This window comes from Coffea arabica, chromosome 11c (genome assembly GCF_036785885.1).
Source record: "Coffea arabica cultivar ET-39 chromosome 11c, Coffea Arabica ET-39 HiFi, whole genome shotgun sequence".
NCBI lineage: Eukaryota > Viridiplantae > Streptophyta > Magnoliopsida > Gentianales > Rubiaceae > Coffea > Coffea arabica.
The window spans coordinates 45,314,959-45,341,075 of NC_092330.1; the positions used below are offsets into that span (position 1 = coordinate 45,314,959).

Genomic DNA, 26,117 nt, shown 5'->3' on the forward strand with positions numbered 1-26,117 from the left:
TGCTCAAGAACACAAGTCATTGGTGATGCATGTAATCAATTTGTGCGAATTGGGCCAATTTAATCAACTTAAATCACAGATGGAAAGGCGAGCCAAGGACTGGATGCCGATACAGATTATCTATGGCTACTGGAAAATTAGTTCACGACTTCAAGTTGTCCACTGTAATCATGCAACTGGAAGAGGCCACATATTGCGAAAACAACGCGCGCGCGCACACAGGGAATATCTACTAGCAAGAGCTGCACATTCCAAACCACGCAGATTTCAAGAATAATTTGGCGGAGACGGTTAATCCAGTAAATCAGTAGCTCTCTCTCAAGGATCCAGAGTCCGCATCTCTTTTTCTTTCATGCCCCTTGCAGATTTCAAGAGACCGTCAAGCGGGCATTTCTTGCAGCTGACTCTTACAGAAAAATTCAGGGGCAAGGGCAGTTACAAGATGGTCATTCTACTTGGTACGGTGATGCCTGCCCTCTTCATTAGCTCAACAGAAGCATGCTTGGCCATTGAAATGACGGCACTCTGCACATCAAAGAAGTTAAATTCCACTTCAAGGCTATGTTTTATCCAGGTAGAATTCTCAATGTTCAGCATATCATTAACCAAACATGATAAGCTTTAAACAGCCAAACAATCACAAAGGAAAATGGAGGAGCAGCGCTTTGTCAAATACCTCATCCACCTTAAGTATTTTGCGATCCTTCATGATCCACTCTCCATTGCACATAACGGACTGGATATTCTCAGATCGCATGCAATATACAAGGCTGGAAATGCTGCATAGGATTGAAAAGAGACCAACTTGCGTCATTTCATTAATGTGCTGGTACAAAGAAAGAAAAAGGTACATAATACTAAACTATTTCAGTATGGTTCTGCAGGGAAATCTGAGGAAGGTAAAAAGACTCACTTTCCTGATAAACACTTCATCCCAGGACTACCAAGTGCCCATTGAAAATGCATCCATAGTGATAAACACTTATCCATCCCATTAACCCGGACTACCAAGTGCCCATTGAAAATGCATCCATAGTGATAAACACTTATCCATCCCATTAACCCGGACTACCAAGTGCCCATTCAAAATGCATCCATATTGCAAAAGTGTGCTATTTCCTTTCCTCAAGTCCCCTTCCCCCTCTTTGCAAGAACAACTTTAGCCACATCACTATATTCATTTTACCTCATTCTCTACTCTCTGCGGCAATGCTGAGACAAACGTTGGTAAACAAATTTAATAAACAACTCCAGGCTCCTGATACCTCAGATCAGCATGATCGTCAAAGCTCAATTGATAAGATGGGCAACTCTTCTTAATATTTACTATTGAGTGAAACATCTCTAAGTAAAATTAACAAGGTCATTTTGATCTAGCAACCAAACATTTCAGGCAGCCAAAGGCAATTTTGCTAGAATTAAAAACTGACAAAGATATTTTGTTCACAAAGGTTTCTTACACTATAAAACATACTTCTGTAATGCATGACAGCAGGTAGATTTACTAGAATCTACATTATAAAAAAATTGACTATATTATCTAAGGCGTACTACAATGGTACATACCAGTCATGAAGAGGTACCATGGACCAAGAGGAAGGATTGATCACAATCATGTCAGCCTGCCAAGTAATGGGAAAAAAACAAGAATGATTGAAAATTAAAAGTAGAGAGAAGATCAACAAAAATGAAGGGAAAAGAAAAGCAGTGACTAATAAAAGGTGATCAGTACCTCCAAATATAGCTTATTTCAAGCTACATCTCAATAATATTACAAAATATTGAAGTTTTATAATAACATTGTATGCAGGAAGTGATAGCATAGCAACAGTTCTTTCTGCATTTATTTCCAGTATACTAGAAAGAAACCAAATTACACTACTGATATTCCCTTGTCAAATCACATGTTATAACTTGAAACTAAAAAAGAGTATAAAGAAATAACTTGTTGCCGTGCAACGTTATCTGAGAAAAGGATGTGAGCTTCTAATCCACTGATCACATATATGCCCATTAGTAAGATGAGATCAAACCTTCTTTCCAACCTCAAGTGACCCAATTTCTTTGTCCCAGAGAATTGATTTTGCGCCATTGCTTGTCACCATTCTGAGAATTATTTCAGCAGGAAGAGCAGTAGGATCAGTAGTTCCTTTATAAAAGACTTCTCGTCCTTTGTTGATTAGAGAAGCTAGGTACATCTCATCAACTGCACTCCAGTAAAGGGTGATGTTATACATAAAATATGAGTTCAGTTATGCTGACCCTGAAAAAAGATGAGTAATTATGGCACACGTTTATTATTGCTTTGTCAGCAAGCCAGTCATTACTCACTAACATGCACAACAAAAGAGTATTCGTTTCTCTTGCATTTCCAGCAATACTTCTTTCTTTTGTAAACCTTAATTTGGTGCATCAGCAGAAGGACAGGAAACTTTTCACTTTGTATGTTATCAGTTGTTCAATGAAATTCACTCTCATGTCTTTCCTTTCTATCTCTAACTTGAGAATTTAAAGGACATTCAAGTTTCAATTCATAATAGCACCTAGTAGAAATTTTGTAAGCAGTGATAAAAATCTGAGTTAGAGATACTCATAGTAATCTAACAAGAAGGAAATTGTTGTTTGGCAAAAGAAATTTGCTATAATCAAAATGATTAGAGGAGGAGGAAAAAAACAAAGAAAAAGAAAAGAAGAGAGTAGCATAAACTCTCTTTAAATGATATAATAGTAGCATAATTCTATTGATAATGCAGAAATTACCAATACTCATCCTGTTATTTGATGGTGCACCATCTGTTCCCAAGGACACACATACTCCAGCATCAAGCATTTCCCTTATGGGTGCAAATCCAAGCATGCGCATTGCAGCAGCAGGACAATGTGACACTTTAACACTGGCCTTTGATAGGGAAGAAATCTGAAAAAAAAAAATGGAAATTACCTACCCTACAAGATTAATTCAGAAGGAATGCAAATGTTCGTAGATCTAGAGGGTCACAATCATTACAATATGATAATTGAAGTAGTGGACAGCCATAATATTTCTTGATGAAAGAAGCCAACAACAATGTCAAAAACCATTCGTAAGAGCAAATAATAATGAACATCAAAACAAACACACGTGCCAACCATAGGAATAGGAAGCATACAATATCTCAAATGGTCATTTCAAGAAAACCGAGTATTTGCATCCCTGTGTCATAGAAGGAGAGAAAAAAGAAAGAAGAAAAAAAGGAAATACTGAAAAAACATTTAATCCTATCTATATTGCCCCAACCACCTGAAGTTATGAAGCAACCTCACAAACCCTGTTATAGTCAAGGGCCTACCCATACCAACAAGAGAAAGCTGGAGAGGGAAATTTTGAGTGCGGATCACCCTTCAATAAAAGTAGTAAATGACCTTATACTGACGAGACAGTGAAGGATGACCAACTTATTTTCAAGAAGAGCAAATGAAACTGTCCACACTTATTACCTCGCCTGGGTTTACCCAAACAGTATGAGCTGCCAGCAAATTATCTTCCAGGAACTTGATTTTTTCAAGATATGCAACTGTCCCATGATCAACCCCACGATTGTTTGCCACGTATTGGTTCTCGTAGGGTATCTCTGCAACATGCTAGATGCAAAATGGTGAACCATTATTTGTCAAAACTCCACATGCTGTAAAATTTACAAACAGGTCACGAATTGTAGTAATTTCCAAGATGAGAGACCTGTTGTCGAGAATAGTCAAAACTAAAACGACACTACGATGTTTCATGAATGTCAGATCCCATCTTAGGTTTATTCCTAGTCCCTCACTCCTATTTTTCCTCTCTTTCTTATTTTGTCTTATTTGACTAATATGACAAGAATTATCTTCACACTGTCCCAAGATGGTTAATTTGTGGTCTTTATGTTTGCATAGATATGTACGAAACTGAACCTGGATAATACACAATTCAATGAAGCTACCTGATAATAGTAGACATACTTCGCCATATTTCTGGTTTTGTCTATTTTGCAGTTTTTTAAATTATATTCATAAAAACAGCAAGTTTGGGCTTAAATGGTGTATCCCAAGACTCAGCAAAGTGGAAGCAAAATTTGCTAGCAATCACTCTGAGCTAGAAAAGACGAACTTAAAATTGTTTAAAAGTTTTTCTCCAAAAAAAAAAAAAAAAACTTGTCAACTAATTAAACTGGTTTACTCATTATCATCCATAGAAAGTGGGTATCTAAGGCTATTTACTGCACACACCTCAACATCACTTTTTGCAGGAAATATGTCCCGTAAAGCATAGAACATAAAAAGCATACTATATGGTAACAGAATCTTCCTCTTGCAAACTGCCTTTCAAGCACTTTGACAGTTTCCAGGACACTGAGATCTTATATCTCCCTTTCGTTCAGCTATGCTAACCACAGAATATGAAAGAACCTCAATTGGCAGGTGAATTCATAGAGAGAGAGAGAGAGAGAGAGAGGACAGACCATATGGATTCCAGTTTGAAGTTCTTTAGCTGTGTCTCTTGTTTGTGTAAGTAATAGATCAGTGGCATTCATGATCTGCCTTATTCCAAGCCATATTCTGATGCGTCCATCTGCAGTATTATGGTGCTTCTTATACAATTCTTTTTGAGTCTGTATCCTTAAATAAAAGAGAGAGCTTTAGACCAATGCAATGGATGAATGGCAATCAGGAACTACACACACAAAAAAAAAGACAAAAATTGGTGAGTGATGGCGGAAAAGAGGAACACGTCTACTGGTGGTGTTCAGAAACTGAATGAACTAGATTCAAAATATCAGAAGTCCTATATGAGCGCCCCTCCCAGGCAACTAACCACAACCAAGGAAGCAACAAAACTAAATGCAAAAAGTACCAGATTGCTAAAATGTGGAACATACGGATTTCAAAACTTCTACTACAAGTTCATATGAATTCAGTTAACTTGCTGCGATAATGTACAGGAGTTTGAACTTTCAAATCAGCTTGGTGTGATAAGCAACCAATAAAAGTGGTTCAGTCCTCTCTTTCCTACTGATCTTGTAGTGTTCTTACTTAGACTGAAGCTATTTAAAAGCTAACAATTTTAAGCAATTGAAGCATAAACAAACAAATCTCTAAAAGCAACCAGTAGCAAAAGATTACCGGAAGTCGTAAAGCAATTAGCAAGTAGAAATAGGTAGTAATGTAGGCAACCTGAATACAGTGTTGAGTGGTCCGATCGGCCCAAGCCATCGGCAAACCCTCGCCACAATCCATAATTGATTCCGTCAAGCAAGCCCGCAATCCCAGCAGTTCCACTGCTCTAGCCATCTCAGATACATGCTGCCCTCCCGCCTCAGCGAAGCACGTCACCTTTTTTTCCCCCACCCCAACAAAATAAATAAATAAATAAATAAGAACTGGTGGTACAGTAGCGCATACGAAGTTGAAGAACAAGTTTAAATTCAAGAAATGAAAAAGGAATAGTAGTTAGCGGAGATGGTCCTGATACTGACCCCGGAGTGAATAAGTTCAATTCCGCAGAGTAAAGTAGAGATGTAAGAATCGTGGGGAGTCATATTGGACTCATAGGGCCAAATACAGTTGTGTAGCCAGGTGAGCAAAGGGACGTCATCGGCAATTCCTCTGGCCAGCTGCTGAGATGTATGTACGTGGGTATTTATGAAGCCAGGTAGGAGGAATTGGCCCTGGAGGTCCAGGAGCTGCGACGAGGGGAGAGAAGAAAATTGAGCCAGGATTTGAGGGGAGTGGCCGATGGCTATGATGGTATTGTGTTCGATTACGATTGCTCCGTCACGGAAAACTCGACTCTGAGGATCCATGGTGACGATCAATGCATTGTGGAGTGTGAGTAGCCTGCTGCTGCTGCAGCTGCTATCTGACTTGGACTCGCCGCCACCGCCCGCCGTTTCCATTACAAAAGCGTCCAAGTGTTCGTCTTGGACTTCCTCTTTTGAAGTTTGATCACTCCCAGACCATCGTTTCAATTTGATCCCCCCGCTGACTTCACTAATGTACGTAGACTAGAGTAGCGTATGTTTCCCCGTTTCTTTTTTTTGGTGGAAATAGGGATTAAACATTAATAAAATAGAGTTTCGTCCTATCTATTGCCGTGCAAAAGAGATAGTGGAAGGAAAACAAATCCCTTTCCAAGTCCTCATCACAGACAAAAGCAAGTTCTTGAGTACAATTAATAAAAGTTACAAAGTTGGATTATAATCTGCCTCTCATTTTTGCGAGCGTGTCTGCGCATATGTTCGCCTCTCAGTATATGTGGGATATCTTAACATGCCGCAGCTGCAAAAGAAGGAATCTGCAGTCTGAAATGATAGAGTTCAAATGATGATTAGGATTGGTAGCAGATTTTATCAAAGCAACAATTGTTTCGCAGTCAACTTCAACTTCTAGTTGAGAAATATTTAAGGAAAGGGCTAGTTCTAGTTCATCCTGGATACCCTAACACTCCACCAGCATGTTGTTTGAAGAGTCTAAATTTCTGCAGTATCCTTTAATCCAGTATCTAGAGACGTCTCTGATTAAACCTCCAGATCCAATAGGACTTGGATTTCCTAAAGCTGATCCGTCTGTGTTGAGCTTGAACCAATGAAGGATTGGGGGAATCCATCTGATAAGAATCTGGGATTTTTTGCGAGGGGGATGGTTAGATTTTGGGCCAAGGGAGTATAATTCAATAGCCAACTTAATGCTGGTTTTGGTTGGTGGATGTTGTGGTTTGTTGGGCTCAAAAATCTTCTTATTCCTAGAGTGCCCCAAGAAATATTGTAGTAAGGGGAGAGTGTGGAAATTTTACATCCTTCCCTAAGTCAGATATGAGAAGGAATGAGTATAGTAGATAGGTAATAGTTGGGATTAAGTTCCATCCAAACAGATTGGGCGTGGACACATTTACGCAAGACATGATTAATATCCTCTACCTGTCCTGGGCAGAAAGGGCAAATATTGTCAGGAATGATGTTTTTGTTGTGAATGAGATGCCTTGTAGCAAGTCTATCTTGTGAAGCTAACCAGAGGAAAAGTTTGGTTTGATGAGGCGTGTGAGTAGTCCAAATCCAAGTGAAAGATTGGTTTTCCCGTCTATTTCGTTTGGCAAGTGAATTTTTTTTATGTTTGTTTAAAACTTTACTGTAACTTACTGTAGATGTTTTTAAAAAAAAATTTGAATTGTATTTTTTTTTGAATATTTTGAAGTGTATAGTTTAAAAATTTTGAAAAACTTTTTGAAGTTACTGTAACTAGATTTTTAAAAAACTTGTAGCAGACAAACTTGGTAAAAAACTTGCTTCCAGACAAGGCCAAATTGGCTCTCTCCATAGTTGAAAAAAATTCTAGCATAACATCTAATAAATCCTCATGGCACGAGCATACGCGCAACAAGAAGTCTTTTATTTTTTATTTTTCCAAAAAAAAAATCTGGAAAGACAGGAACAGACCCAATAAATGGGTACGCCAAAGCCAGGCTTGGTGGGATTGGTATGTTATTGGTCCTCGTACGCAGTCGTGTTATGTACATTACGGGTGCTGGACTAAATTACCTACTAGTGGTTTAATCTTCTTCTAGCTAATTTACATTGCAAAATATCTGCAAGTTAAAATTCATTGACTATTCCCCAGCTTCCTTTCCTATTCAGCCAGTTAACGTAGAAATAGTAGTTATAATTGTAGCGGGCCGGGGACCAGAAGCGTCGTCCGGAAGAAAATTGATTCATTTGACAAGAATTGATATCTCACAAAAAGTTGTGTATGGGAGTTGCGTTAACAAGCAATCTATAAGAAATCCTGTATATGACCTAAGGTTTTGAAAGTTTCCCTCAACATATAAGTTTCGTGGGGAAAAAAAAAGACTCATCCCTTTTTTGTATTAGCTTTTCTTCTCCATGTTTCAATTTTTTCAATATCTACCGTTGATAAGAGACGAGACGTAAAAATTAGTTAATGAAAACCCATTAAAACAAAAGTCCCAGGCAAACGTCAAAAAATAGAATGAAAAAATAAACAAATTTTTAAGAAAAGGGAAAAAATCTCTTTTTCTTTTTAATTTTTTTAAAAAAAAAGAGAGGAAGGGGAGGGGAATAAATGTAAAAACCGAGCTACCTCACTTCCCATCTCAGCGGACAAAACCCGGTACTTAAAAAGAAGGTGGGGAATTGTTTTATTTGTGGTGTTTTCTATTTTTGCTAGATATTAACGGGGTACATTACATTTATTTATTAAGATAGCCGGAAGCACCTATCATATCAAACTCAAGATTAAGAAATATTTGTATAGATATTAACGAGGTAAATATGTTTCAAACCTCATTAAAAAAAGAGCTCTTTGTGACGACCCATTGGGTATAGGACCAAAAGGGCAGCTCTAAAATCTCTTCTAAACCATGATCACTCAAAAGGAACTAAAGTAACTAACGACAATAATACCTAAAGATACAAAAATTTCCTGAACAAAATATCTTCCTCAGTTGATTTTTAGAAATTTAAGAACAACATGCGACGTAAATCAGCAATAGCATTTACTTCCATGGGAACATTTGGATGCCAAATATAGACTCACACAACACATGTGGTTGGAAGGAAAAAGGCCGGAGAAAATAGCAAATTTAACTCTTGGGATGTGAACCAAGCCAGGATTCAAGGCCAGTACTTTGGACAAAGGCAAATTAACAAGGGCAAAAAGTTCCAGTGGCCCTCAAACTATTACTCGGATGAAGTTTTGGCCCCCAAACAATTAAATGTAAAGTTTTGGCCCCCGATCTATCCAAAGTACAAATTGTTAGATCTTCTGTCAAATTCATCAGTTAATACCGACGGAATCTACAATCACGTGAGAAGCACGCCGAAATACGAAGGGCATTTTTGTCCATAAAGAGCTGTCATCCACTTGGTGAAATGGGACTTCTTCCTGAACTTGAACAAAGAAAAACTCAATTGCAGCCAAAGAAGTTGCTGAACTGGAAGCATTCGAGAAACCAACAATCCGGATTTCCCATTGTGCAAGTGTGAGAAAATGTCGAGAGTCATAACTTCATGGACCTCAAGAAATCCTGGACAGAGATTTGCGGTGTGCGCGGATGGTGGTTGCAGATTTTGGCAGTGGATCGACAAGGAGATGTGCAGCCGGTCAACGGAGATCATACCTGGGCTTCTGAAAAAAATTAATGTAGCTGAACAGCAAAGAGATGCGTATGAAGAAGAAGTAAGAAGACAAGAAAGAAAAGTCGCAAAGTTGAAGGTCAAAGTGAAAGAACTAGAAAAAGAAATCTGTAGCAAAAAGTGGGTGAACAAGTGTCTGGTAAGATTGTTTTTGTTAACATGGATGCTAACGACTATAATCTTAGTTAGTTGGGGCAAAAAAAATGAAAATCTCACAGTTTTTAGGCAAATAGAAGGAGCAGTATGAAGATAAATGAAGTGGGTGCACGTTATTGTTTCTGTACTCTGTAATGACTGTATCGGTAGATGTGCAATGATATGTAAGTTTTGATTTGTTGAATGAAAAATCAGGCATGCTTTGCTGGGAAAAAATCAGACTATATTTGCAAGACTTTATTGTTTCACTTGTTTGTTGAAATACTCTGTAATATTGTTTCACTTGTAAAAGAACTGCCCTGCTTGAAAGGAATGACAAAGTGAAGATCAATTGAGTGCCAGTGGCCCTCAATGTGAAGACGCAGCACAATTCCATTAACTAGATATACTAACCAGACAAAAACATGAACATTTGCAAAAGTGGACTAAACAAATATAAAGACCATCATATTATATTGGCCCTACATAACCAATGCTGACGTCAATGGTCTACAAAAATATAGCCAGAATACAAAACGTAATCAGCACTAACAAAAGTTGATTGGAATTCATCCACTAACATCCAACGAGATTCAAGATTGTAAGACAAAAAACAGTTGGCAAAAAATGTGATTAGAAGTCCCTCTTCAATCAGTTCTTGACTGTTGCTCCTCTTTAATTAGCTCTTCCCCGTCCCTTATCTTTTGTGGTTTGTCCTCCTCTCCCTCTACCTCTTCCACTCCACTTTCCTCTCCAAGAACCAACTGTGTACGGTGGCTCCTTACCCAAATATGCATAGTTAGCATTTATGGCTCCTTTTTCTGCATCAGTGAGTGGTTTCCGAATTGAAGTTTTCCTGCTACAGGTTGGTGGACAAGTCTTTTCACTCGGGCCTGGGGTAGATGTTTGTTGCTGCTGTTGTGGTTGGTGGTGCCCAGGTTCATGATCATGGACTTCATGTGGTTATTGCTGGCTTGGTTACTGTTGTGGCTGCTCATGCGCAGCTTCATCAACCTGCTGTTGCTGTGGTATTTCTGACTGCATAACCTCCAAAATTTCATGAACCATGTTAGCTGCTAAACAAGAAAAATTAAAAGTGAACGTTGTTGGTTGTACTTACTATTTGTCTCCTCCTTCTTGCATTTGATTGCTGCGTCACAGGTTTAGTTGAAGTATCTTGCTACCCTTGTTCATTGGTTGGTTGCTTGCATGTTGCTGCATTATGACCAGCCTCCCCACATTTTTGACAATGAATAATGATCCTTTTTCTTAGTCTTCTACCGTGATTCTTGTCTTCAGTTGTGTCCCTTCTCCTAGCCTTTCTAGGCCTTCCAGGTTGAGTTACTGATACCGGGGGCTCCAATTCAGACATTATTGATGGGGGCCAATGATCCTCACCACTAATTGGTTGTAACACATTTTCATAAAGTTTCAAGAATAGCCTCCTATTATAACAAACATTCAAGTACTGTCGTGGGTCTTCATTCCTCAAAAGAATGACAGCAATGACGTGACAACATGGAATGCCATTAACCTCCCATAACCTGCAACTGCAGTTCTTTTTCTCCATATCAACAGCAAATTGGGCCTCTCTTGGTCCTTTCACCTGGTAGCCATGCATTGCATTCCAAATAAGCATCCACTGACTTGCAATTTTTACCTTATTTTCAATAATTTCATTGATTAGAGGTCCAGTTGGGCTATCATATCTTTCCATTGCTGATTTTCTCTTCCGGATCCTATCCATAAGGTACTCCCTGATCATTTCCAACATTGTTATAATTGGCTGGTCTCTAGCCTCAAGAATATGTGCATTAAAAGACTCACACAAGTTGTTGACCAGCATATCACTCTTTGTGTGAGTCGGAAAGAAGGCCTTGCACCAATGCCGAGGAGCTGGAGCATTTTTTACCCACTAATATGCCTCGTTATCAAAATTTTTGAGTTCTGCCATTGCTTTATTGTAGAGTTCCTCTGTTGTGCTGTTGGCAATGTTCCACAGCCTATCCTTAAGAGGCAAATCTGGATGTTTTTTCTTGAAATTTCGATACATGTGTTGGACACAATACCTATGCTCACAATTTGGAAGAACTTCAGCTAATGCTCTATCCAACCCCTGTAAAGGAAGAAACAAAATATCAAGGAAGGTAACTATGTATATACATACACATACATAACATACACATGTTCACATTATTGCAAAGTGTATATGTGTATACCTTTTGTTGGTCAGAAATAAAGGTATAATGAAATTGATTTTCAATTTTCAAATCATCATTGAGGTATTTCAAGAACCATGCCCACTGCTCCGTAGCTTCTCTCTCTACAACTGCCCAAGCAATGGGCCATCACCCATTATTAGGGTCAGCTGCAATGGCAGTCAATAACTGCCCTCTATAAGTCCCCTTCAAATGGCACCCAGCCAATGCTATCAATGGCCTCAAATCATCCTTAAATCCTTTTTTCAATGGCCATAAATAGCAGTAGAGTCTCACAAATTTTGGGTTGCCCCCAGACCCTCTAAATGGAGTAAACATCACCTCCATTGTGCTGCCCTCATGTGTCTTTTTTATCTCAGCACAATATTTCCAAATTCTCTTATACTGTTGTTCAGCTGATCCCTTTATCATTTCAAGTGCCAGTTTCCTTGCTTTGGCTGCTATCCATCTGGAAATTTGAGCTTGGTACTCCTCATTCACAGTTTGTCGGATCTCCCTAACTGGGATTCGAGAGTTCGACTTAATCCTCTCCATGTACCTGTCAGACAACCACTTAGACTTCAGGTTTTTATTTTTCCCGGCGTGATTGCAATTTTCATGCTTGTCATTCATGCTTTTAACTACCAAATCAATACTCCCAAGTGCTTTTTCAATTGAGCCAAATACAAACCATTGGCATGGGGCCTTGCACTTGACTCTCACCCTTTTACTCTCATTTCTCTTGGTGTATACTGGTCTCCCCATCTTGATACCATATTCTTGAATAGCTGCCTTAAACTGGGCTCTTGAACCAAATTTCATACCCAACTCAAATCTGGTATCAATTTTGAATTTCTCCATACAAAAATCTTTGTACCTTCTTTGGAATTGGTCATCATCTTTATCTTCTTCTGATGAGCCACCATCACTGCTAAGGTGGCTGGGATTACATCTTCAGCCAATGTATCAGAAACTTCTGGTTCATTTCGAGCTTGTTGCTGCTGTGTTTGTACATTTTTTCTTCTCCTAACCTGTTTTTTTTTCTGTTGTGGCTGCTGTGCATCATGCTGTTTTGAAGAGAATGTGCCTGTTGCTTCATCATTTTGCTGTGAATCAGGCTGCACCTCATGTGTTAGTGGCTCATCAAACTGCTGCTCTAAAGTTCCACCCCCTGTTGTCTCTGGTATCAAACCATCCAGTAGTGCCTCATCGCCACAGTAGTCACCAATGCTAAATCTGTCAGAGTCATGCTCTGATTCTGATTTTGATTCTTCAACATCTTCTATGACTCCTTCCTCTGCAATAGGTTGTTTACTGCTATGTTGGTCAACAGGATGCTGGATAGTAGAAGTTTCAAATGTGCCTTCTTGCTGGTCTGTTGAAGCAGAGGCAATACCTCTTTCTGGATCTAATTCACTAGCTTGCTCATGCTGGATAGTAGAAGCAGAGGCAACACCTCGTTCGAATGAGCCTTGATGCTGGTCTGTTGAAGCAGAGGTAGTAGCTCTCCCTTCTAGATCTAGTGCACTAGCAAGCTGCTGGATGCTCTGTCCATGTCCAGCACTATGAGGCTGCTCTGATGACCCAATTTGTTTCTGCTGTAAACCTGAATTCTGTAACACATCTCGATTGTCTTTTGTACCAGTATGTTCCTTGTGAGGCCCCAGTCCGTTCTACGTTGATATATTCATTAGTTAGGCGGTAACGTTTGATTTTGTGAGTATTTCGAAAACCCTAAGTAGGGAGTAAGATTTAAACCCTAGTTTTGTATTCGAACAAGTTTGAGTGGTGATTAAAGTTAGTTATGTTAATGTGTGTTTTAGTGTGGGTAAGTATAGGATTTAATCCATTTTGTATAGATTAATTAAGTTTAAGAAGGTTAGAAACCCGAAGTGAACAAAAACCCTAATTTCCGGTTAAGATTGGAAACTCGTCTTTTCTACATTTTTCTGTATTAGAAAAATTCCCCAGATAATTTTATTTGAGTAAATAGAGTTTTTAGATGATTTTTCTAGTATTAGTTGGTTTTTGAGAAATTAACAACGTATATCGAACGTGGGACCCACGAGTGCGAAAAGTTCGAAAAATTTCGGCCGATTAGGTTAAGTTTCGAATACTGGGTTTAATTTATCGGGTGTTAAGAGATAAATAGAGATTTCAATTTGGATTGATATGAGAGAGAAAAGTTAGGTAGATATTTCATAAAAGGTGACAAGTGTCACCATAAGATTAACTCTTACAATAAGATTTACTATTCCATTTTTTGACTTTTGACCCAATTGGTTAAATATCTTAAAATTAACCAAAAATCACCATTTTTCTCTTACCTTTGGCCGGCCCTCTCTCTTGCAAGAAGGAAGAAAACCTCTCTCAATTCCTTGCTCTAATCTTGCCCAAATCAACAACTTAACCGTTTAATCTTGAATTCCTTCCATAAAACCTCTTAGTTTAGTGCTTGTAAGGTGTTGTGTGGAGTTGTTTGGAAGCTTAAGGTGCTAAGTGGTCTCTCTTCTTTGGTTCTAAGGTAAGTGACTATGGAACCCCTCTCTTCTATCTAAAGATGCTTAATAAATGACTTGTGGTTGTTATGAGTGTGATTTTGTGGACTATTTCTTGATTTTAGTTAAGATTGATGAAGTTTTCTATTTATTTGGAATTTTTGCTGGTTGCATATGATCACTATGATGTGGCTATGTATGATGATTGGAAATGAGGGGTAATGACTCTAGTAAGTGCAAATGAGTGATAATTGCAAGTAATTTTGGATTTGGAGGAAATTTCAGCAACTTAGGGTTTCACCACCCCCTTTTCTGTCCGGTTTTGTATCTCCTACTTAGAGGCCGAATTGGCCTTTTCTTAAAACATGAAAGTTGTAGGTATTGATGTGTTTGAGGTGTCTGTAAAATTTCAGGTCATTTGGAGTAGTGTAGAGTGAGATATGTCGATTTTACTGTTGCTGTTCTGGGTTGATCAGAATGTGAAAACTGCACTTGTAATTGGTTGTTTTGGCTGGTATTGCTTCAGAATTAGTTGTTATGGTCTTCTAATGAAATGTAGCTTGATGTATTAACTACCATATGCCTTTGGAATTTCTGGATTTGGACTTGTGTAGGCTGAGTTATGATGTTTGCACTAGAATACGTTTTGTGAATCTGTTTTTGAGATTCTGGTATAGTATATTGCACTTTCGACCTGGTTGCACTCGAAACTAGATTGAGTAGCCTTCTTCAACATTGTAGCCCCTTGAGTCCTGTGTATGCCTGTAAAATCTCAGGTTAAACGGATTAGTGTCTCATGAGTTATAGATGAAATGCTCAAGCCTGTTTTGAACATCAGATTTGGTACGTCTTTTAGTTTAGCTTCTGCCCGTGATCTTTCGGTTTTGATACAGTACGATTTGGGTGTCAACTCCTTCATAAGAAATTTAGATCTTGGTCTCAGCTTCGAAACGGTATAAAGTACGTTGAAATCTGAGTTCCGTAGCTCCGGTTTTGATCAAAACAATATCGATCGTCAGAACTGCCCGGTATTTGGACAGTTCTGACGGGTATTTTGGCACTCGATTTTCGTTCTGTTCTGAATGGATTCAGGTCTTGGCCAAAACATGAAAGTTTTAGACTTATGTCCCAGCTTTCTAACGCCTTTGGAATTTCTTGATTTCGATTTCTGACCCATGAGTTACGGCCTTGTAAACAGGGCCTGTTTGGTAACTCGCAATGAAACAGCTGGCACAATTTCGTGCATTTTTGACCTATATCTATTGAGATCTGGGTTGAGATGTCTAAAGGGAAGTTGTAGCCCTTCCTCTTAGCTTCGTAACGGTACCTCATGTATCTTGATCCGATACTCCTAGCCTAACTTTTGACCAAAACGGTTTGAGATGGCAGATTTGGCCGTCCCGTTTGCCGTTCCGCGCGCGCGCGTGTGCCATTTTTGTCGTTTCCGCACTTGCGCGTGCCAATTTTGCCGTTTTGCTTGTTTTAAATACGTTAGTTGCCGTTTGTGATATATTGTGACATAATCTTCGATTTCAGACAGTGGTGAGTTAGGCGGAGCCGGTGGGGCCCACTACTAGCCAACACACAAAGTGAATTCCGCCTTTGTACTACTTTTGGTATTTTGAGTAAGTATTCAAGCCGCTCTTACGTGTTAGTTGTTATGTGTTTCGATATGTATGAAAAGGGTACCTAGGCGAGGGTGTACTTTATCGCACTCGACCTAAACCCTAATTTTCGCACCTATTTGTACATGACATATGTATATGAATCATTTTGGAACTAAACCCCTTGAGCTTGTGGCTCGGGGTGACTTTTGAATAAATTTTGTGAAGTTTGTGAGTTTGGGGCCCGATCTCATGACCTAGATGGACTATTCGAGCCGGTTAGGGCTTGGTCGAAGTCAGTCCAACTTAGTCTGAGATCACCAAGTTTGTAGGTTCATGTTATGAACCAATTTTGTGAATCCGGTTCACCGAGAAGGTGACCAAGTTTGTGAACCGAGCTTGCGCAGCAAGTTCAATTTCGTTCGCCCGGGCAAGTTTGTGAGGTGACTGGCCAGTGAGGGTGATAAGGTGTCGGTGGGTGTACAAGTGGAGTTCTACGGACCATTGAGTGTGGTCGGCGGAGTGTCGGCAGGAGATCATACATGACACATGAATTGGCTTTGGAGCCATCCGTATCCTTATTATATGATGTTGTTCTTTTCTGCTTTTGCTTTACTCTAAATGTGTAATTGTTGCTACGTGAATTTATGCTTTTACCCCCTGTTTACTTACTAAGCTTCTAGCTTACCCCGTTTCCTTTGTTTTCCTTAGCAGGGGACGACGCGGGGAACTTTGGGACTCTGCCGCTAGTATAGTTAGGTTGTTTGTAATAGTGAGACATCTAGCATGTTTGTTTTTGTTTTGGTGGTTTGTATAAGAACCCTTCTTAGGGTCTATCTTTTGCTGGTTGTGGTTATAGTGTATTAGAGTGGTTTGACTCGAGACTTTTGAAGATGTAAATATAACTTTTGGGATTGTATATATTGTATATAGTGCTCTTTCGATTTATCTAGTTTTATTGCTTTAAGTTTTGAGTCCTGGCGCGAGCTAGGCAGGCGGCCCGCCGATACCCTTGGGTTCGCCCTTGGGAGAAGTGGGGTCGTTACATTCCTCAAATAACAGACCCATTCTAAAACCTTTTCCAGAACATGGTTCCCCTATCATTCTTACCTGCTCATCCAACTCCTCAATCACAACACCACAACGTTTTTTTTACTGGTTTAACAATCAAAGGAGACCTAAATTTTTCAATTTCTTTAGGTGTCAGGTGGTTACAAAATACTTCCATCACCTTAAACTTGTAAGCCCATTCTGAAAATTTGTTAACATCCTCATCAGTGCATAACTCTCTTAAACCATTGGATAGATCTTTATTTGGTTCAACATAGTAATACAGTATAGCAGCTCTACGATGTCCTAATTTTTCCACCATCTTATTCAGTTCAAGAATGGACATTTTCTCGGCGTTGCAAAAATCTATATCATCTACATCTCCATCAACATACCTCACATATTGTCCCCAATTAATTCTCTCCCCATGATGCAAACGTATAGTAAACCATTCAGAATCAGCCTCTGCAACAATTTTAGCCTCAGGTCAATACAATATTTAAAATAGGAAGAATAAATTATCTCACAAATTATGAGTCAAAACAGTTGTATTAGGCCAATAAACTACTATTTCAGTGGCCCCTTTTTGTCGGACATGGTTAATGGGTAAAATAAAAAAACAATGTAGAACCACTGAAGCGAATATTAATTTCTACAGTAAAAGATACCAACATATAGAACCACCAATCTTCCCGACAAACTGAAAATTTGACTAATACCATCTTTTTAAACGTTATTGACACGCTTTGTTCCTCTATTATATACAAACCATCACTGCTCAGACGAAAATGGAACAAAAATAGGGTCAGACCACTTACCGTAAACAAGAAATGGATCAAAGTACACATCTGACTTCCTTATTTTCCACTTCATTTCGCTTCAATGTCTACTTCCACGGTGCTGGTAGTAGTGCTCGCAATCGGAAAGTTGCAGCAAGAACCGTTAATGGCAGGCAGAGGGAGAGATAGTGGAGAAAGTAAGAACCGTTTGGTCAAAATCATTTTTCGCTCCATTTCACCAAGTGGATGACAGCTCTTTATGGACAAAAATACCCTTCGTATTTCGGCGTGATTCTCACGTGATCGTAGATTTCATCGATATTAACAGATGAATTTGACAGAAGGTCTAACAATTTGTACTTTGGATAGATCGGGGGCCAAAACTTTACATTTAATTGTTTGAGGGCTAAAATTTCATTCGGGTAATAGTTTGAGGGCCACTGAAATTTTTTGCCCAATTAACAAACATCTAACGTGCACGCACCTGTAGCGTATGATCACAAAAATCGTGTTTGCATATGAAAACTTATGATGAAAACTGAGAGTGGGAAAATTGTACTATAAAAGTGTAATCAACTAACAGAAGAAAGTAGATTTCCCGTGACTTCTTTTAATTTGCTAGAAGAACTATTAGTAACAGTTACACAGCACTAAAAAGAACAAAAGCACTGCTAATTTAATAGTAGCGGTACACAACCGAAACATGCGACGGCAAAAGCCTGGCGTCAATGTCCGAAGACCTACGGTTAAAAATAAATAAAAACAACCCATGCGGGCGTGTGCTAATCAAAAGAGTCTTCAGCCATCTCAGAATCTCAGAATCAAACTATGAACAAAGCTCAATCGATATGAAAGTTTTGAACTTTATCAACACACCAACGTAAGCTAATTTAACGGAGACATACATTACATTACGCGGTAACTTACAAGGCTGTTGTTGGACCATAAATCCCACCAACAAATGCGACAAACAAAATGGAGAATGTTAATTTATTTATTAGCAAGTGACTTGTGCGTTTGTCTGACCTGCACGTATGGCCGTCGGTTCTTCGTCCATTATCTGGGCAAAGGGCAGGCTAACTTCTCGAGAATCTACGCATTCTTTATTGCAATTTGCACTGCAGGCGTCATTTGACAGGCACCCTTAGAAAAGAATAACAACGAGATGATGTATTTGTACAGGGAATGATGCCGATGATGATGTCTCGTGGGCTAATCTCAATCATAGACACATTCTTTATTATTTGTTTAATGCATGTCGTAATCCTGTACACAATTAATTTTTGGTCCCTGATTGTGATTGCACGACTAAATAACATGCGTTCTGGGGACTTGAGATTTATCTCTACAAAACATGATTTGCTTCCCTGGAAAAATAGTTAATTTAAAAAAAATAATAAAAATAAAAACCAGAAGAAGAAAATTAGCGCGGCCAATTGGAGATGAAGTTCAAGTAAGGTTATGAGATGCTCGATCGAAATAACTATTAATCCTCAAAGAATTTTGTGTTGCTTCCGCATGACGAACGATAAATAACAGAAGAAGAAAACCATTACCACCTATAGTAAAAGACAGAAAAATACATAAAGAAAAAGATCTTTGGTTAACACTCAAAGGTACAAGGTATGATTTAGTTAGGTCTCTCTACATGACGCGCGCAGGAAGTGTCTTTCAAATGCACGAGAGACCTAACCAAACCAAGGCAAAGAGTATACAGATCAAACGTCATTCAAGGCAAGCAATCTGGGGGAAGGGAGAAGGTGATAGGAACTGTAGGTCTTGGAAAAGCTGCATCTTGGATGAATCTCATCGCAGTCCATTTCCACCAACACCTTGACGAAATGATCAACATCACAAGGAAGTTCGAGAGGGCCATCATTAGTGTAACCATACTCTGATTCAGCTTCTTCAAGCAACATCTTGAGAAGAGGATGGTTTAAACACTCAGTTTTGATCACGAACCTTTGTTTCTGTGCTCCAACGTACACCGAAAAGCAGCCCTCAGGCGCAACTCGAGGGTTTTTAGCACGCTTTGGATCCGCTTCTCGGGTTGAAGCTGCAGCAGAACCTGTCCACGACTTGCTCTTAAGCTTGGCTGCATGTCGGCTTCTTGATGACCCAATACCACCGAAAGACCTGCATCGCTCCCAAGCCTTGAGGATGAGGCCCTTCTTTCCCTTCCCCTCAATCAAATTCATTTCTTGAAGAACAAGATCAATGGTATTTTGCTGCAAACTGGCTTAACTAGTAGTGCAAGAACAATATAAGCCTCAGTCCTCAGTCTTATACTACCCTCTGTCGTAAACCAAATTAAACATAACCTTCATCCTTGGCCTCATGGTGTTACTCATGGTCTCATGAAAACTGGGGCAACTTAGGCTGAAGCATGCGCACCAAGTTGAGTGATCGGCAAAAAGGGAGTTGTAGGTGTGCAAGTAAGAATATGCACTGGGCTAGCTACTGGCATCAACTATCAAAGAAAGCAACTGGGAGAAAATTTTAGATGAAACGAGAATCACAAGAACTCCAGAGGATAATACGATAAAAAGGGGAAGAAAAGAGTAAAGAACCTCACGGGGTAAGCTCTTACTTGCGTTGCGTCTGCTATAGGTTAACACACACCACTCAGGATCATTATACGTGGTCCTTATATATAGTATAGAATTCACAACCAGAGATACAAAAATTATGAATGGTTCTTGCAAGTTATCCTACTTGTCAACTCTTGAATGACCTCTTCCATTGAATTATTGCCCCTCTTATTTATCCTTACAATGACGCGAAGAGGCCAGCTTCTCTGAATTAAGAAACCGAGGAAGCGGACAAATAGAAGCACCAGTACCTTTCTCTAGTTGTAGTTTTCAAAGTTTTTCCACGTTCATTTAACTAATGACATAGTTAATAGTGCAACCAGGAACGCTTCTAGTGCTTACAATCAATTAAAGTGATGGGAAGATTAAAATTACCAATTTGAGCCACCAGCCTATCACATAGTGAATGCTGTCTGCAGGCCAATTAAGCTGGGAAATTCCATTAATCCTATGATGCAAGGGTTGACTAATTAACAAGTTTGTGGAAGACTTTTATTCTTTGTATGTGATGATTACCGGAAGGCCAATATTAATTAGCCTCCCTCAACAAAACTAATATATAACTCCACGTACTTAACATTAAAAAAAAAAAATTTTTCTTTAACAGAGAAAGAATGGAATTTAAAAAGCAAGGAAGGGGTAAGGAGATTAGAACCAAAAACATCTGAGTTCTGCAATAACTCAAAGAACAGCGATCGAATTACAATTCTTGACGTCAGAGTTGAAGTTTAACGACCAAAATTATTTTTTTTTTTTCAATCTTTTATTCAGTTGCCTTCATTTTCATCTCTTTGATTTTTCTAATGTTTTGGATTAAGAACTATCAGATTATTCTGTTTCATATATTATCTCGTTATCCGCAGCAAGTGTTTCAAATAAGGATTGTATTGCATGGATGGACTACAGCTTTCGAAAAGTAAACTCTTAAAATTGTCAACTACGTGCCTGACTCTTTCGCGCGTATCATTTAATTGAGATACCAAATATTTTCTCTCTCTCTCTCTCTCTCTCTCTCTCTCTATATATATATATATATGTTTGTTTTAATTTTGCTTGCCAACGGATTGGTACGTATTCACTCGCAAGCAGCTTTTGATAATTGGTTACCATGGATGGAATTGGAAGGATTGTTGTTCATCGTTGATTTGTGCATGCCCTGGGCAGGAGGCAGTGAAAGTCGATCTATGAATTATTCTGGTCCAGAGCATATTATTTGCAGCAGCCGAATGAAGATATAGCATCTACTTGCGCAATGAAACAAAATGCAGTCTGCTTCCAAATTGACCACATAGTCTTGAGTGACATTAGATTCATTCGTATTTCCGTCCTTTAGTTCTGTGAAAAGACATTTTATTTGCTCCTTTAGTTTATAAAATATCATCAAGCGCCATCCTATCCTAGTTTGACAAACATTGAAAGTTACACTTTTTTTTTCACTAACATCGGTCTTCAAACAGTTAATGTAACAGTTAAGACCTGACTTAATTACACCTCCGCCGGCCGCTTGTCACCACTGGATCAAATGACCATTCATTGGCCGTTGATGAGACTGCTTGTCACGGTGATTAATTAGTTACGGTTCATCTGGAACCAAATTGTACGTATTGCAAACTGTTACTCTAAACTGAATGGCTGGTGATATTGCCGAGCAAAAAATTCTGTTCATCAGACAACTCTGCCCTTACTTAAGGTTTTGCAATTAAATTTCAAATTTTTTGGGGGTCTCAAACGAAACTCTCCTAAATTGTTTAATTCCTCCTCCTGCTTTCACCAATTAATCAATCAATCAATCATCCCTTGTCTATTCTCTACCCCCACAGTGTTTTACTTTTGCCGTCTTCATTCTCCTTACCCCCAAACAACTAAGCCACTAACACCCCAACTACCAACTCAAGCACCAAATCAAAACCCAAAAGAACCTCGTGATTTGATGATTCTTCCTCTCTCGCACCACCTATTGGTGACTCTGTCAACATCCTCCAATACTGTAGATCACTTCTGTTTCTTTTCTCATCTTCTGGAATTAAAATCAATGATCATGAAGAAAGAACAAATAAATTAAATGACATCTATTCCCCCCCCCCCCCCAAAGTATCTCTAATCACCCTTTTATTTGTTGAACTTTTTATATTATTATCTGGTTGGAAAAAGAGTCAAAGGGGAAGTTTGTCAATTTCAATTAGGGAAGATTAAGCTTTTGTTGAATTTTTTTGGGTGAAACTGGGTTGGAGGTTAGTGTTTGTGGCAATGATAGCGGCTTTATTGTTGTGGTGATCATGATGATCAAGAATCTACAAAATTTTTGTAGTTGGGAACAAGAAAAGGAAAAAAAAGGTTTGTCATGGGTTATGGAGGATTTAGTTGAAGTAATAATTCTTAATCTTAATATAAAGAAGGGCAAATTGTCTCAAAAAGTGAAATTTGCTCTGATCTTATTTTTTGCTCTAGGAGTGCATCTGCCAAACTGAACATATAAATTCGACTCGCAACTCTTAATTAGAAGATTTTTTTTTTTTTTTTACTTTTATTTGGATAAGTTAAAGGTCTCAAATCCGGGACCTTTTACTTATACTCCCTCCCCACGGTATCACCCAACCTATCCTTTCCCCCACTCTTAGAAGATTTTGACTCACAATTCTTATGAATTATAGATGATTTATTTTTAAAGCTGGATCCTTAAATTATTGAACACCATCTCAAGTTTTCCAGAATTATATGCAGCTTCCCAAACTCTTATTATACGTATCTTTTACCCCTCTCCTTGTTAATATCCCGGCGACTCCCCAAAAAAAGGTCAATATCATGGTGAATATTACTAGTGTTTTAGGCATACTCTATATGCATGCTTAATTTAAAAAATGCATATTTTTGTTTGTGTTGAAAATTATATATATATATATATATATATATAATTTAGTATATTACGTACAATAGGTAATTAAATATTAAAAATATCTTGGTAGAGGATGAAATGGAAGTCTGCGATTTTAAAACTTAAAAAAATTTCATGGAAAGGATGGAGCGAAGTTTAAAGTTTTAAAATTCGAGTGAAATAATAATAAATATGGGATCACACAAAATAACAAAAATTGTTAGCACTGCAAGCATGCTCTCCATTTACATATATGCATGTAGTATAGATTTATAGTCTTATAGATATGATTAATTTTTTATGCATTGACAATATAAAAAGACTTACTCTAAATAGGACAAAAGAGAAAAGCTTACTCTAAATAGGACAAAAGAAATTATGTGACATAATCGAAACCCACTAGCATAGAACAAGTTGTATACTGAAAATGTATAAAAGGCTTACTCAAATTGATAAAGATACCCTCATTCATTACCAGGCTAACAACACTACTCTCCTTCCAGTTCCTAACTTCTCGACGTGCTCCTTGGTAGCCATCGACTGCCTCAACCAGTCCCTCTTGTAAAAATCTATACGAAATTTCTAAATCTCTGAACAACCAAAATTTTCCTCACCTTACTGTACTCTCTTTCCTTTTTGAATGATGCCCTTACAACCATGAGGGTTTTGAAGCTCACTTGTCAGGTGACAATCTTTTATCTTTTCCATTCTTTCTATGTTTACTGCCAAAAATCAAATATATGTGAGACTACATGCATTACAAATAGGTCATTCTATTGCAAAAGTTTAATGCTAAAGGAAGTTCTGCCCGTCGGATTTCTCGATCCTCTTCCGCCTGAAGAACGTCTTGCCATGCAACAACAACAAGAAGCTGCTGCTGCCCCAACTAGTCATCATCATCATCCTCATAATGGGCGCCGTACTGTTTATCCTTTGATGTCTCCTCTTGATCATCCGGCGAAGGAGGAGCCTTTGGCTTTGGTGCACGTGGATGATGATCACAACAAGGCTCCCATTGTTGGTCCCGTATTTAGGAATGAAAGGAGGACCAGTAGTTGCGTTAAGCAGTTTTGGAAAGTCGGTGATTGTTATGATGCCCGTCATGATGCCAACATTTCTGCTTCAGAAACCGGTACCATACTACTTAATAACTAATAATGGATGGAAGTTTTGGATGTATTTCCTATTGGCTTTTCATTCATTTGATAAGAATTCGCATCTTAAGAGTTACAAACAAGATTTACTCACCACTAATTAAGAGTAGTGAAACAGATTAACTGAAGGACGAATGAGGGCGTTGGACCGGGCTTAGTTTAAATTGTTAAATTTCAGTTTTCTTTTTGTACATTCCCTGTAGCCATTCTGACAAATTTAGTGTAATCAGCTCGTGTCCTCTAATTTAAAACGGCACTAACGGCCATATAGTTACCTGTGGAAGGGATTTATTGGAGCAGCTATAAGTAACCTCTAGTACTGCAGACGTCAAGAGCTTTCTTCATTTACTTTTGTCCTTCCGGTTAGACATTAACAGCATTTTTTTCGGTAGGTTAAATTTCAAGTCTCTTTCAGACAGAAATACTTTTACAGCTCAAAAACTTTGATTATAGAACTAAATGAATTCAATGGCCAATACATCTATGGCGAAGTCTGTCTGTTTATGTGCTTCTAAGCTGCAAGCTTTGCGGTATGAAAAAGATAGAAACAAGTCACTGGAAAACAAAGCAAGTCTTTAATTTGAAATATGATTTTTCTGGATAACACAGGATGTTTGTAGTTGAACAAGGGCCATCATGAAGGAATTCTCAAAGAGAATCATCTGTGGGTACTTGTGCTTGTTAATATGTTATTAGAAACTTGAGGAAACAATTATGGAAAAGCTTGAAGCTTCCTAGAGACCTGTCTACAACTGTCATTTGAGCATTTTTGTGTGATTGAAACAACTATTGAACTTTTCTATTTAGATTCAGGAGGTGGCGCAAAAGCTTAAAGAAATAAATAGAGAGACTGAATAAGAAATGCGTAAACGAGATTTAAGAGAAGAGGCTTTGAGGAACAAAGCAATGGTGTGTACAGCTAGTATTTTCTTCATGGTACTTTGATGTTTTTGTTCTTTCTCAGCTTCCGTGCTAGGTAGCCTGTAGATTGTGTATGAAACTTTAATTTCTCCGTTGCAGGTTGCTGCTGACGTCATTGAGGAGTTACGCAATAAAATAAATCTTTTAGAAAGAACGAGAGCAGTTTTAAATTGCAAATATGAATTTAAGGGTTGAATATATATATATATGTCTTCAATCAGACCGCCAGCTGAAAGATGGAGTTTTTTTTTTTTGTTTGGTTCTCCAAAGATGAGGGCTACACTAATTATTAAGTCTGCAGCTTAAGCGTAACAAATACTAGAAAAAAGCCTAGAGATTTATTGTGTGGAAAGAAGCTGAAAAGGCACAGACCGGAGTTCGAAAATTAGGGTCACGGGTAATCTAGGACCAGTTTGTTCCATGCGTTTGAACCCATGGTTCAAAGTCGCGGTCGCAGTTGCGATCGCGGCCTGGATCTTTCTACATCGGTCTCGACATATCGGTCGCGGTCTCGGCGAAACGCGAATTTTTGAAATATTTAATATTCTAAAAATTGTAAAAAATATGATAAACAAAAATAATTAAAAAATTTGTAAAAGTAATAAAAATTCAAGTTGACTTGGGATGACTCGGAGTGATTCGGTGAGACTCACCCGTTTCAACCCTTCACGATGACGTCTCGGCGAGTCACGTATCTCGATATCATTTCGTCGCGGTCTCGTCTCGACCTAGTCCGAGACGGTGACAAGACGACTCGGCCGAGTCCTCGAACCAATTGAACCTGGCAATAGACCTTTGTCACAAGTTACAAACTGTACTTGTAGAAGTATGGATGAGAGAAGATAGAGAAATTTCTGGTGTCGTCTCTTCATCTAGAATTAAGCTATAAAGTGTTCTCATTTTAGTCAGAAATTAAGCTATAAATATTTTTACAAGATAAAAGCTCGTGTATTCATCAGTAAATCACAAAAGCTCGTGTAGTCATCATTCAACAGCAATCATGGAGAATGTTGCCCGTGGTACAGTACACATTCCTCTCAACTGTGCTGTGCCAGATGTAATTGTTTCAGTGCAGTATGTTGCACACGCATTCGGCTGTATCGAATATGACTACTTGCATAGTAATGGGTGTGGCATGATCTTGAATTATT

At 38.5% G+C, this 26,117-nt stretch overlaps 3 protein-coding genes across 9 annotated transcripts; 1 reads left to right on the plus strand and 2 right to left on the minus strand.

Annotated features, from left to right (window-relative positions):
- LOC113717273 (uncharacterized) lies at positions 1-6,714 on the minus strand. Of its 6 annotated transcripts, none has more exons than XM_027242029.2 (9): positions 5,493-6,710; positions 5,191-5,349; positions 4,479-4,628; positions 3,478-3,621; positions 2,761-2,917; positions 2,034-2,206; positions 1,567-1,622; positions 677-779; positions 1-525 (listed from the first exon to the last, which is right to left on the minus strand). In XM_027242029.2, the coding sequence occupies exons 1-9, from the start codon at positions 5,910-5,912 to the stop codon at positions 436-438; spliced, it is 1,452 nt and encodes a 483-aa protein (XP_027097830.1). In that variant the 5' UTR covers positions 5,913-6,710; the 3' UTR covers positions 1-435. The 6 variants fall into 6 exon arrangements, 3 of the variants coding, with proteins under 3 accessions (XP_027097830.1, XP_071926871.1, XP_071926872.1); XR_011823069.1 differs by lacking the exon at positions 1-525 and adding an exon at positions 914-1,212 and having other exon boundaries at positions 694-826; positions 5,493-6,714; XR_011823071.1 differs by lacking the exon at positions 1-525 and having other exon boundaries at positions 694-779; positions 1,946-2,206; positions 5,493-6,713.
- A 3,765-nt stretch (positions 6,715-10,479) lies between these two features.
- LOC140016623 (uncharacterized) lies at positions 10,480-11,145 on the minus strand. Its single transcript, XM_072070187.1, has one exon. The coding sequence runs from the start codon at positions 11,143-11,145 to the stop codon at positions 10,480-10,482; it is 666 nt and encodes a 221-aa protein (XP_071926288.1).
- A 12,229-nt stretch (positions 11,146-23,374) lies between these two features.
- Positions 23,375-25,526, plus strand: LOC140017050 (uncharacterized). 2 transcript variants are annotated; one of them, XM_072071416.1, is made up of 3 exons: positions 23,375-23,575; positions 23,659-24,023; positions 24,853-25,059. In XM_072071416.1, exons 2-3 carry the CDS (start codon positions 23,681-23,683, stop codon positions 24,876-24,878), a joined length of 369 nt encoding a protein of 122 aa, XP_071927517.1. In that variant the 5' UTR covers positions 23,375-23,575; positions 23,659-23,680; the 3' UTR covers positions 24,879-25,059. The 2 variants fall into 2 exon arrangements, with proteins under 2 accessions (XP_071927517.1, XP_071927515.1); XM_072071414.1 differs by lacking the exon at positions 24,853-25,059 and adding an exon at positions 25,066-25,526 and having other exon boundaries at positions 23,375-24,023.
- The last annotated feature ends 591 nt before the right edge of the window (positions 25,527-26,117 follow it).